Source organism: Lytechinus variegatus, chromosome 2, assembly GCF_018143015.1.
Source record: "Lytechinus variegatus isolate NC3 chromosome 2, Lvar_3.0, whole genome shotgun sequence".
NCBI lineage: Eukaryota > Metazoa > Echinodermata > Echinoidea > Temnopleuroida > Toxopneustidae > Lytechinus > Lytechinus variegatus.
The window spans coordinates 68,458,068-68,471,240 of record NC_054741.1 but is presented as its reverse complement, the minus strand read 5'-3'; the positions used below and the strand labels follow the sequence as shown (position 1 = coordinate 68,471,240).

The 13,173-nt window shown below is 38.1% G+C and overlaps 1 protein-coding gene across 3 annotated transcripts in view; it reads left to right on the top strand.

The window, feature by feature from the left end:
- The window catches only part of LOC121408782 (helicase domino-like), a 61,620-nt gene that overhangs the window by 21,262 nt on the left and 27,185 nt on the right, over nt 1-13,173 (top strand). For all 3 annotated transcript variants that reach the window (XM_041600413.1, XM_041600414.1, XM_041600412.1), the window contains exons 21-32: nt 1,101-1,307; nt 1,573-1,790; nt 3,510-3,651; nt 3,959-4,591; nt 4,937-5,031; nt 5,996-6,312; nt 6,981-7,183; nt 7,520-7,689; nt 8,298-8,494; nt 11,087-11,201; nt 11,420-11,581; nt 12,718-12,891. In XM_041600413.1, the coding sequence (XP_041456347.1) occupies nt 1,101-1,307; nt 1,573-1,790; nt 3,510-3,651; nt 3,959-4,591; nt 4,937-5,031; nt 5,996-6,312; nt 6,981-7,183; nt 7,520-7,689; nt 8,298-8,494; nt 11,087-11,201; nt 11,420-11,581; nt 12,718-12,891 (2,633 nt within the window). The remainder of the gene's footprint in view (nt 1-1,100; nt 1,308-1,572; nt 1,791-3,509; nt 3,652-3,958; nt 4,592-4,936; nt 5,032-5,995; nt 6,313-6,980; nt 7,184-7,519; nt 7,690-8,297; nt 8,495-11,086; nt 11,202-11,419; nt 11,582-12,717; nt 12,892-13,173) is intronic.

Below are 13,173 nucleotides of genomic sequence, written 5' to 3'. Positions count from 1 at the left end.
TGTCTCATTAATTATGCTAATTTATGCGTAAAATCATAAGTTTGCTCTAATTAATAAAATAATGCCCCTGAAATGCTAATTTTTGTTTCACATACTCTAGATAGGCATCTGATCAAATTGATTTTAAAAAAATTTCAAAATCAAATTTATTTTCTTATGTATTCTATTGTTTTCTAAATTTCTTATGTATTTCATTGTTTTTTGACTTTTTGTTTTTTATTGTTTTTTCAATGGAAATTATCGGGGACTTTATTTTGACCATAAACAAGATAAAATTAATTGATTTTAAGCAGTAAAAGGAAAAATAATGAAACATTTATGAATTTTGGCTAAGAACACTATTTGCATTGGATTTGTACACAAATTCACGTTTTTGAGTAATTTTGGGTCTGCATGCACTTAGGAAATGTTGCGTAATTTTGGAACCGCGTACCCGGGGGTCACAATTTTGGTCTCAAAAGTTGCGCGAGACTTGAAAGTAAAAAGTCGGCGAGCGACGCGGTCAAAAAATTTCGCACAGCGGATTTATTGCGAAAAATGTTGAGGGGGGGGCTGAATCAGCCCCCCCCAGTCTTTTTAGGGTTAATGATAAAATACTTACTAAATAGGTTCATTATTGCGGATTGAAATCGCTAGAGGGTATTCATTTGTCTCGCAATCTACTATGGTCAACAAGGAAATTCGTGATCACTCTCGCAAAAAGTGTTCACTGGCTATTGCATATTGCCGACCCACGGCGTATTTGCATATAATTTGCATAACTCCTGACCAATCACACAACGGATCAGTGCCCACCTATTGTTCTCGCGCTTGTGCGTACGGTCTTGGAGATTAGTATAAATACAGTACGATATCGGACAATCCTTGTCACTTGATAAAGAGTTGCAGCGGCACTCGAAAGCTCGTGAACTTGTAAGCTAGTGAACACTTTTTGCGAGAGTGATCACGAATTTCCTAGAAAGCCAGTGAACACTTTTTGCGAGAGTGATCACGAATTTCCTTGTTGACCATAGTAGATTGCGAGACAAATGAATACCCTCTAGCGATAAAATACTTGTTCAAATAAGCACATAGCATTCTACTTTTCTTTTAAATCACAGCAAGAGCTAGTCCGTCCTTAGTGAATCGTCCCAGTGACCGAGCTTCTCCATCAGCTCTTCATATACACGGGCGTGGTTCCCCATCGATGGTGAGGGTGGCTTCTCCAAGTAGCAAAGGAACACCAGGGACATCTGGGGTAACTCAAGTCCTTGTTAGGTCAAGCTCAGGGGTCACTTTGCAACCAAGAGCATCAACACCATCACAAGGTGAGCCATGTTTACACTCAATGTTAGAGAAATAACCATTAATAATTGGTACCTGTTTGGGGGATTCCTGCTTGTGCCAACCTTGTATAAACATAAACAAAGATGTAGGTTTTCAGGCACTGACAACTTTCAATGTGGGTATTTTTTTCAGTCACTGGATCCTTGGTTTTCAAACCGTCAACCTGTCCTGTATCCATGTTGACATGCTAAATAATCAATAAAGAAATTGTCATTGACACTTGTGAAATTGTAATTTCCTAAACAGGTACTCCACAGATCCTACAGGGACGTCCTGGTACGCCTCCTGTCTCGCTGACAGCTATCAGCAACCCCAGGTCACCGGGTACCCTAACATTGGTTTCCCAGAGCCCTCAGCCTGTACCCAGCGGTACACCCCTGCAGCAGCTGCCTGGGTACACTGGAACTGTCGGTGGGAATGCGAGTTCTCTTGGTCAGCGCAGGGTGTTGTTACAGCAACAGCAGGTAGGCTACTGTCTCTTCCAGGTGGATGTTGATACACCAACTTACACCTCTTCTCTTTTGTGTCATAATACAATTGTCAAAGGGCCTGAAATTGGGGCTAGGGGGAATATGGTGTTTCAATTCATATGATTAAAAGAAGATAAATTTTCTTTATTTATTCAAACTGGCAAACCATCTTTCATTATATCTCCCTTTTCTGATTGAAAACAATTCATCAAATAATGAAAAAATATATGTTCCTTTACATATGGTAAGTTTTGGGCATTTCTAATGATTTAGAATGGCAAACTCAACTTTTATTTGACTGGTATAAAAAAATTGAAGAAAAATAAGAAAATTATATTCATTGTTATTTTCTGTCAAAAAATTTCTGTTAGGCTCCTGCTATATTGATATTAGAGGAACAAAGTTGTGAAATATATGAAATCATGTTTAAAAAAATACCTTGTCTTCTCTGTGTTTGTCTCAGTTTAATCCATTTACCAGCCGTGGCCAAAATACCAATGCTAGCATGACTCCACACTGAATGTTAGCTGTGGCACTGGCCAGAAAGTAAAATAACCAGAGAGCTAGATGACATAAAGCTTGAATGCCTTATGAAATCAATGGGCTTTCTGATTAGACATATTTTTCAATATTTGAAGCATTTCAGGGCTCTGTAACACAAAGGTTTGCAATCAATTGCTAAATACCAATGACCGATCCAGATCGTTGTAGCACGCACACTCTGTTTGAAATACTAACCAGGAACCAATCGGTGCGGTTCTTTCATACTTGCAATTCATCTCAAAACCTTTGTGTTACGGAGCCCAGATGTTGGTATTCTCTGCCCCAAATTTTACTGTCAGTGAATTAAAATGAAATTATATTATCCTATTTTCTGTGTAGAAATTATTTTGTCCATGTGCAAAGTTATGATGTTAACCCTAAAAAGACTGGGGGGGCTGATTCAGCCCCCCCTCGACATTTTTCGCAATAAATCCGCCGCGCGAAATTTTTTGACCACGTCGCTCCCTGACTTTTTACTTTCAAGTCTCGTGCAACTTTTAAGACCAAAATTGTGACCCCCGGGTACGCGGTTCCAAAATTACGCACCATTTCGTAAGTGCATTCAGACCCAAAATTACTCAAAAACTTGAATTTGTGTACAAATACAATGCAAATAGTGTTCTTAGCCAAAATTAATAAATGTATCATTAGTTTTCCTTTTACTGCTTAAAATCAATTAATTTTATCTTTTTTATGGTCAAAATAAAGTCCCCGACAATTTCCATTGAAAAAACATTAAAAAAAAGTCGAAAAACAAAGAAATACATAAGAAAATAAATGTGATTTGGGAATTTTTTAAAAATCAATTTGATCAAATGCTTATCTAGAGTATGTGAAACAAAAATTAGCATTTCAGAGGCATGATTTTATTAATTAGAACAAACTTATGATTTTACGCTTAAGTTAGCATAATTAACGAGGTATGAGATTTTTTGCAGAATTTGATATTATAGTTTTGTAGATAATGCCATGGGTAACGCGTGTGCCAATTTTCGTTGCGATTGCGTGATCGACAGCCGAGATCATAAGGGGGGGCTGAATCAGGCCCCCCTCCCCAGTCTTAGGCGTCGAAATAGCCCAGTCTATTTAGGGTTAAATAAAAAGACCTGTAGAATTCTAAAGATGATAATAATGTTCAATTCCTTATGTTGTATTTATTTGTAACTGCAGGTGAGTGGAGCTGGTACAAATGGTCGAGCTTCACTAATCACTACACAGCCTATCACGGTACAGCTACAATCAGGGTCAACGAACTCAGCACAGCAAACGGGTCAAAGATTATTGGCAGGCCAAATACGACAACTTCCGCAAGGTAACCATCTCGTTCTTTCTCCATGTATAAAGAGATGTAGTGATGTTGACAATCTGCCGTCATAAGCTTTTTATTTTTTATTGTATTTTGTTTTGTGAATGTTTGTTTTTCTCCTGTTACCATGAGCACATGTAAGGTTACAACATTGCATTCTCTCTATTCAGGATAGATGATTATATGTTTTTACCATTTCATTTGAGTAAAAAAATGTCGGCCATGATCATATATAATTTTGGTACTACTTTTGTACTTCAAAAGTTTTTTGAGACAATGAATTGATATCACATATCCTGTATTCATTCATCAGGCGGTATCGTCCAAATTATTCAAACATCAGGAGGACAGCAGATCATCCGGCCAGCCGTCCAGCTTACGAGCCAAGCCAACCTTGTTAATGCGCAGCGTTCATCAAACTCCCCAACCCAGGCGGCCCAGAGACCAGGCACTCCACAAATGGTTCTGTCACACACCGCTGCCCAGCTCCAAGCTGCTCAGCAACTGCACCAGTCCATTCAAAGACAGTTGACGGCACAGGGTGTAAGCCCTAGCCAGGCTCAGGCTGTAGCCTCACAACTTTCAAAGGTCACTGCTGGTCAGTCTCCTCTGCAACTGCAGCAAAGACAGATTGTTCTGCAGCAGCAGCAACAGCCGCAACAAGTTGTGATCAATGCCAAAGGAGCGAGTGTGCACACAACACCCGCAACACAAACTGTCACATGTGCGAGCTCATCAAGGCCAAGCAGTCCATCTATTACCATAGTCCAAGCAGCGAGGAATGTCAATGCCTCAAGCCCTGTGTCGGGAGTTATCAAGGCATCAAGTCCTTCCACAAAGACTGTTACAGTGCCCTTGGCCTCTGAGAAAGCAACAAATGCTGCTAAGATGGTTGGGGCTTCAAGTCCATCTGTGAAGACAACTATGGCTGGTGTGTCTCCTAAAGGTGAGATAACCTTCAGAATGTACAGTTCAAGGTCAAGATCACTGCAGCATTAGATTAATCTGAATAAAAGAGAAAAATCATACAAGCAGAACACAAAAAAATGTTTATGTCATCAATATTGGATTTAGAAAGCCTAATTTTATAATACAGTTGTATGCACAACTTAGGTGATATGCAAGTGAGAGATTGCATCAGATTAAAAATAGTTGTGGGGCGTTGTGGGGCATTGTGTGGATTGATATTGAGCTAGAGTTCAGTGAATAATGCATTCTGTGCGCTGGTTGAATGAAGTTCTAGATTGTTCTCCTTGGCCCATTTATCTTTGTTTTTTGTGGTTTTTTTTAGTGTCAACAGGAAAGGAGGAGTCGAAAGAGTCGAAAGAAGCAGCTGAGAAACTCAAGAAAGCAGAAAGAAAAAGAAAATCATCACCACTCTATCTGGTAAGTTGCATTTCTCCCTGTTTCTACCATACAAGTTAAATACTGTATTTCAGCATCTTGGGAAGAATGTTTTCTTGATAATACTTGCATTTTGGTTTTAGAAAGGAATACATGTGTAGGCAAGTCTGCCTAGATATTGTGTTGTATTGTGCACAACTACAAAAAAAAGCTGCTGTGAGAATAGTAAACTTTGATTTCAGTGATTGGTGAACTTATGTCAAATAATTCATAGTTTGCATTAAAGTGAAGCAATTTGACTGGCAGGCAGTAAATAAAGTTTATAAACATGGTCATGTTATTGAAGTCTGAAGAGAATACCTAGTTAAAATCAAATTGGTGAGCAAACCCTCTTTTCCCCACAAAGCGTAATAGTACAAGAAGGAAATATGTTTTCATCCTAATAGAATATTTTTTGTGTTTTGCTGAACTATTGTCATGTTCAGATATGAGGCTAGAATACTTGGCTCAGTTTAACCACATAACTGCAATCAAGTCGTCCTAGCCGAAATAAAATTCCCACACACGAGCCGCTGAAGCTGTGTTTTGTGCTTCATGCGGTCCTCGAGTTGGGAGACATTGCTTATTTAAGTGCATATTTTGCAACAAGTAATTTCTCAATGATCCAGATGCCAGAATGTGAAATGCTCAGACATGTTCTGCTCAGTGTATTAATCCCAAGGTTTGGCCCCTATTTTTCAATAGCTACTAAATACCCCTGTGCTTTTAGGCATAAGTGCTATATGAAAACAGATTTTTGTTAGTAATATTATTAAGGTTATTACTATCTTTTGCAAAAATCAAAATCTTCAGAGTAATGTTAGATTTCGGAATGTCTATAATTATTGGTCCTGAGTCAAAGTTTGGAAGCTGTTTCTCCTTTGATACATTGTGATCCTTGAATGTTGAAATCTTTCACTTTTTAACCATACCGATTCCTAAGACTGCATTTATTTTTTACTTACAGGAATCACTTGACAAAGCTAGAGCGGATGAGCGTAAGGCATGCCTCTCCCGTATTGCTACCTTCAATCAACAACGCTGCAATGCCAAACCAGTGTATGGTCAAGACCTCTTCACAGCTGTGTCTCTCTACCATACATCTAAACCTGCTGGTAAGAGAAGACCCTTCAGCAATGGGGTGGGTAATATCCACTGCTATCACTCGCTGGTAGGAGATGCCCTGAGGAGAGTGGAGGTAGCCTACAAGAAGACCAGGAATCTCAGGAACATCCTCCACTCTCCAGAAGACTACCTTGAAGAACTACAGCAGATCATCAAGAGGTATGTTGGACTGTTCAGTAGTGCTCAGAAAAATGCAGAAACAGCTTGCCATTTGTTCAGGGGGATGAAAAAACTATTGGTTTTATAATATATGATTTTCTTTGTGGTAATTAGAGTGGTTGTCCAATTTTATAGAGAATCTAATGAGACTAGATGGTTTCAACTGCCACCGAACATTTTGAATTGCTTAATACGCTTATCGATTCTGGTGATTTGTTTACCATCAGTGGCCAAAATACCAATGCTAGCATAACACTGTGAATGTTAGCTGTGGCACTGGCCAGAAAGTAAAATAACTAGAGAGCTAGATGACATAAAGCTCGAATGCCTTATGAAATCAATTGGCTTTCTGGTTAGACAGGTTAGCCGTATGTTCAATATCTACTTAACTGTTGTTTCAAGTGCTTAAAAAAGATAACTATTAGCATAAAATTCATAGTTATTGGTCTTTGGTTTTATGTCATATGTATAAAGTTTTACTACAACCGTTAAAGGCGGGGGGGGGGGGGGGGGGGGGGGGATCAGCAATGCTTGACATCTCATGTGAAAAGCGAATTTGTATTTTCACAGGAGTCTTTTTATCATTTTTATATCACTAAGAACAGGAAAGCTTTTATTTTGAGATTAAGAGATATAGCTTTAAAAATACCTTCTATTGTTTCTTATAGGTACACCTTTGTGGTTCCACGTGCTTCAGCACCAGTCATTACCATGCACACATCACATACACCACCTTCATTGCTGAATAAAGAGAGGAGTTTGGTAGACACACTAACGGCGGAGGTCAAACCTAGGTCTTGGTGTCTACATCCTATAGAGAATCTAATGAGACTAGACATGCCTGAATTAAGACTCATTCAATATGATTGTGGTGAGTATACCAATCACTTCCTTACATTTTTTTTTCTCCAATTTTATCAACATCTTTGTATTTTGTAAATTCCAGGAATGCAGTAGAGTCTGCATAATTTGATCTTCCTTATCAAAGTATTTCTACAGAATGTGCATTAACTTACGTTTGAAGGCACACTGATAAAATTTTGAATTGTAAAGAGGTGAGCAAATCATTAATGATTGTAGTAGGTATATATTACAAGTCCATTTGATCAAACTGTTAAATCATGGTTAAGAATCCAGGAACTGTATGAGCAATATAGGTTTGAGCACGGTTTTGTTTAAAGCGCCTGTGGTATTGTGCCTTTAACAGGTAAACTGCAGACTCTGGATGTGTTACTGAGAAAGCTGAAGGCGGAGGGTTCCAGGGTTCTCATCTTTACCCAAATGACCAAGATGCTGGACGTCTTAGAGAGGTTTCTCAACTTCCATGGTCATATCTACCTCAGGCTGGATGGTACAACTAAAGTTGAGCAGAGACAGGTATTATGTCCTGAGATTTCTTTTATTTATATCATTAATTTTGCTGTTGTCATACTGGCAATGTGCATGCTGCAAGATGGTTTGAGAATAAACCACTCTTAAAGATGCAGGTTTTTCTGTTGCAGGTTACACTGTAATTCATCTATTGTGCAATTGAAAAAAAAAATGTCTGGTGACAAAAATATGAAATAATTGTTCTCTCCATTTATTTGGACAGGGGGAAAAATCCATGCTTTTTTTTTTTTATCTCTCATAAGTATATTTATATACAGAGAAGATTACAATTTTCTTTTTCCTCTCTATTTTAGTCTGTTGTTAAAATACAGCAGGTTTTATGAATATAACTTGGGGCCCCCCCTTTGTATTATTACCATATGTATTCCATAGGAAAGCATTACATTGCTGCCTTTTCACCTTAAATGCCCTTTGTCATCCCTCTAATTAATGCAATGTTGAATTTAATGGATCAGGATGTGATTCTTACCTGGGAAAAAGTTTATGTAATTGAGAAATATTTGGTATTTATGTGAAATTATATTAAATGTTCATGGTGATTGAATGTTTTTCTGTAGCCCATGTCAATGTTACAATCCTTATTCATTGCTTAGATTATGATGGAGAGATTCAACAAGGATCCTCGTATCTTTTGCTTCATCTTGTCAACACGAAGTGGTGGTATGGGTGTCAATCTGACTGGTGCCAATGCAGTGGTCTTCTACGATAGTGATTGGAATCCTACCATGGATGCTCAGGCTCAGGACAGGTGTCACCGCATTGGTCAGACGAGGGACGTCCATATATACAGGTGTGTACCTTCTTCAACTTGACCTGACCAGTCAATTGGTTGGTATTGACGGGTTTCTGTCCACTTGTGAAAATAGCTAAAGATTCAATCCGCTACACACACACACAGGATTTGAACTGTGAGCCTGAACCACCTAAATTCCCTCTCACTGTACCCTTCACCACAAACCTAAAGATTTCTAAATAAACCAATCCATGTGCCAGCCTAGTCAGAAATTTTGGGTGTAAGTTATTAGTTTACAGTTAATTGGAATAGCTGATGCTACACTTGATTCAAATGACAAATTTAAGGAAAGATTTTTACATGTATTGTGAGGGGATTGGTTTTACAGATCTCGGGTTTGGGCAAACCATCGATTGTGGTTATGATGATAGCACAACGCAACAGACTAGAGTCTCTGATAACATCTGATGTGAAATCGTTATATTTTTATCTGAACCACACCTGCTTGTGTCATGCTTGCAACCATGATTTGATTTCATCATTATTTTGGGGTAGAGTTTTCCCTTTTTTCCCTCATTGCATGGATAATTTTCCTCGATCTTCTTTCTCCATTGCTAGCATCTCCATGTCTATTCGGTGTGTGTTGGGGCTGCATGCAGGGTATAATGATAATATCAAGACATTGAATCTTCAATAAATTGATGATATTGGGTCTATGATATGTCGATATTGGAGATTGTAGTATGTTTTTGTCTCACCTGCGAAGCAAAGTGAGACTATAGGCGCCGCTTTTCCGGCGGCGGCGGCGGCAGCGTCAACATCAAATCTTAACCTGAGGTTAAGTTTTTGAAATGACATCATAACTTAGAAAGTATATGGACCTAGTTAATAAAACTTGGCCATAAGGTTAATCAAGTATTACTGAACATCCTATTAGAGTTTCATGTCACATGACCAAGGTCAAAGGTCATTTAGGGTCAATGAACTTAGACCATGTTGGAGGAATCAACATCGAAATCTTAACCTGAGGTTAAGTTTTTGAAATGTCATCATAACTTAGAAAATATATGGACCTAGTTCATGAAACTTGGACATAAGGTTAATCAAGTATCAATGAACATCCTGCATGAGTTTCACGTCACATGACCAAGGTCAAAGGTCATTTAGGGTCAATGAACTTTGGACGAATTGGGGATATCTGTTGAATTCCCATCATAACTTTGAAAGTTTATGGATCTGATTCATGAAACTTGGACATAATAGTAATCAAGCATCACTGAACATTTTGTGCAAGTTTCAGGTCACATAATCAAGGTCAAAGGTCATTTAGGGTCAATGAACTTTGGCCGAATTGGGGATATCTGTTGAATTCCCATCATAACTTTGAAAGTTTATGGATCTGATTCATGAAACTTGGACATAATAGTAATCAAGCATCACTGAACATTTTGTGCAAGTTTCAGGTCTCATGATTAAGGTCAAAGGTCATTTAGGGTCAATGAACTTTGGCCGAATCGGGGGTATCTGTTGAATTACCATCATAACTTTGAAAGTTTATTGGTCTAGTTCGTTAAACTTGGACATTAGAGTAACCAAGTATCACTGAACATCCTGTGCGTGTTTCAGGTCACATGTCCAAGGTCAAAGGTCAATGAACTTTAGCCGAATTGGGTGTATCTGTTGAATTACCATCATAACTTTGAAAGTTTATGGATCTGATTCATGAAACTTGTACATAATAGTAATCAAGCATCACTGAACATTTTGTGCAAGTTTCAGGTCTCATGATTAAGGTCAAAGGTCATTTAGGGTCAATGAACTTTGGCCGAATCGGGGGTATCTGTTGAATTACCATCATAACTTTGAAAGTTTATTGGTCTAGTTCGTTAAACTTGGACATTAGAGTAACCAAGTATCACTGAACATCCTGTGCGTGTTTCAGGTCACATGTCCAAGGTCAAAGGTCAATGAACTTTAGCCGAATTGGGTGTATCTGTTGAATTACCATCATAACTTTGAAAGTTTATGGATCTGATTCATGAAACTTGTACATAAGAGTAATCAAGTATCACTGAACATCCTGTTCCAGTTTCAGGTCACATGATCAAGGTCAAAGGTCATGTAAGGTCAATGAACTTTGGCCATGTTGGGGTTTTTTGTTGAATAACCATCATATCTCTGTATTAAGTTTATTGGTCTAGTTCATAAAAAGAGGACATAAGAGTAACCATGTATCACTGAACATCTTGTGCGAGTTAGAGTAGTATGCAAAGTCAGCACTGCTGCTATATTGAACCGCGTGATGCAGGTGAGACGGCCAGAGGCATTCCACTTGTTAGAAAAGAATTTTCTTTGAAATGTTACAAAACAGACATACGATTATTCCATTTCAGCTATTCATAGTTCAAGGAAAGGGTTATAAAATCATCCATAACCAATATTTTATTCCTCGATCTCAATTGTTTTAATCTTACCTTGAAAAGTGGTATATGAACATTACTTGATATTGTTTTTGACAGTGTATTGGTGGGGATATATCGCCATGTCATGGTCTTAAACTAATAAAAAAAACCCAACTATGCAACACTACAGCCATAGTGTATATGACTAGGAATTTTCTCCTTACATCGACTTTGTTTATTATTGCAGATTGATAAGTGAGATGTCTATTGAAGAGAATATCCTGAAGAAGTCCAATCAGAAGAGGCTGCTCATTGATGTCTCCATCGAAGGAGGAAACTTTACCACTGCTTTCTTCAAAAAGGTTTGTACCATCTCCTCTTTTATGGCAAGTAATGAAGAAAGATTGATGTCGTAACCATAAAAGTAGAGTGGTAATAGTTGCTTCGATTTAGAAATTACATATTTCAAACTTTCCCCATCCCTTTTTGAAGCTTCCAGGGTTGAATTGCCCTTTAAGTTCTTGGAAACTTCGATATTTGACAGGGAAGATCTTAACAGTCAGTGACTCGTTCTTTTCAGCATACTATCAAGGATATCTTTGATGTGTCTAAGAGTGCTGGATCTCTTGAAGACCTGGTAGAAGTTGAGAAGCCAGTGCACGTGGAGCAACCTAAGGAATCTCAACAACCTGAGCAAGATGCCAAGGCAGCTAATCCTCTCTCCCAGTCAGAGTTGGAAAAGGTAATAAATTTTATTGCAAGATTGACATTTATCAGGAAAATGTGGTGTGTAATAATTTTTCGATACTTTTCATGTGTAGCCATTGGCCCGTATTCTGAAGTCGGGTTTAACTTAAACTCGGGTTTAAAGTTGTGGTTTAAGTATGGACAGCCAACTGTTACATAATCACTAACAGTAGAGATATCAGGCTTCAGCTCATTCGGCTCTCAAATCATTCATAATTGTGTAGGAAGTATTAATAGATGATTGTCTTCACCATCGATGAATCAGGAAAGAGCACAGTAAACATAAGAAACATACAACTTAATAAAAAAAATTGACACTTTTGGCCTTCCATAATTTTAGCACAGAGTTGGACCATGGTCTAAGCTAGACCTGACTTCAGAATACGGGCCATTGAGTCAAATAGAAATGGAATTAATGGAATGGCAAGCTAGTATAATTTCACAAAAATAAAACACCATATTGATTTCAGCTTACTATCCATGGGCTGTCCAAACCTTGTAATTCAAAATTAAACATAATTGAGGGGAGCTGAGAAAAAACTGCATTTCATAAATGTGACGTCTAAAAATGGCTTCTAATTGCCGTAGAGAATTCTGAGGCTACTAAGGCTTCTAATTGCCGTAGAGAATTCTTCTGAGGCTACTAATGTCAAAACTAAAAAAAAAAATTTTATTGAGCCATCTTGAAAAGTTTAATTTTGATGTTCAAGGGATTTTAACAGCCCAGTGACATTACTTTACTTTTCAAAGAAACCCAAGGTATTGGTTATGATTTCAGTGGTTATGATGATAGCACAACGCAACAGACTAGAGTCTCTGATAACCTTTGATGAGAAACCGTTATTATCTATCTGAACCACAACTTAATGTAGAAATAGGAAAAGTAGAGTCATCATTATTACCATCATCATCACCATTGTCGCCATCATCAACGCCGTCACAACCGTTATCATCACCGTCATCAATACCATCATCACTATCATCACCGTCAAATACCATCATCACTATCATCACCACCATCTTTAATGATTTCCACCATCACTATCAATGTCACTATTTTCACCATCATCTCCATTATTGCCTCTACTCTAGCTATTTTCTGTTAATTTTCATCATCATTAATCGCTCTAGGCCTTGGCTCGAGCAGAGGACGACACCGACGTGAAGGCTGCATCCAGGGCACATGCCGAGCAGGATGCTGAGCTGGCTGAATTTGATGAGAGCATCCCATATGAGGGAGAGGAAGGCAAAGGCAAGGAGGAGTCATCCAAGTTGGAGATGGAGCTAGCACAACTCAATGAACAGGTTTGTCTTGTATTGCCTGTATAGTTCTATGATATGGAGTGTTGAATGAAGCATCGTGTCGGTGATTTTCTCTGAAATTTGAGTCACTCAGAATCAAGGATTTCTGTAGCTTATGAAACAAATATAAATCATTTGCTCCATGAAAGGCTCCCCTATGCTCTAATAATGTTGGCTAGTTTCCACACAATTTTTTTCTTTGACCATGTTTTGGGTATCAACATTGAAATCTTACAAAGGTTAAGTTTTCGAAATGTCATAACTTCCAAAGTATATGGATAGAGT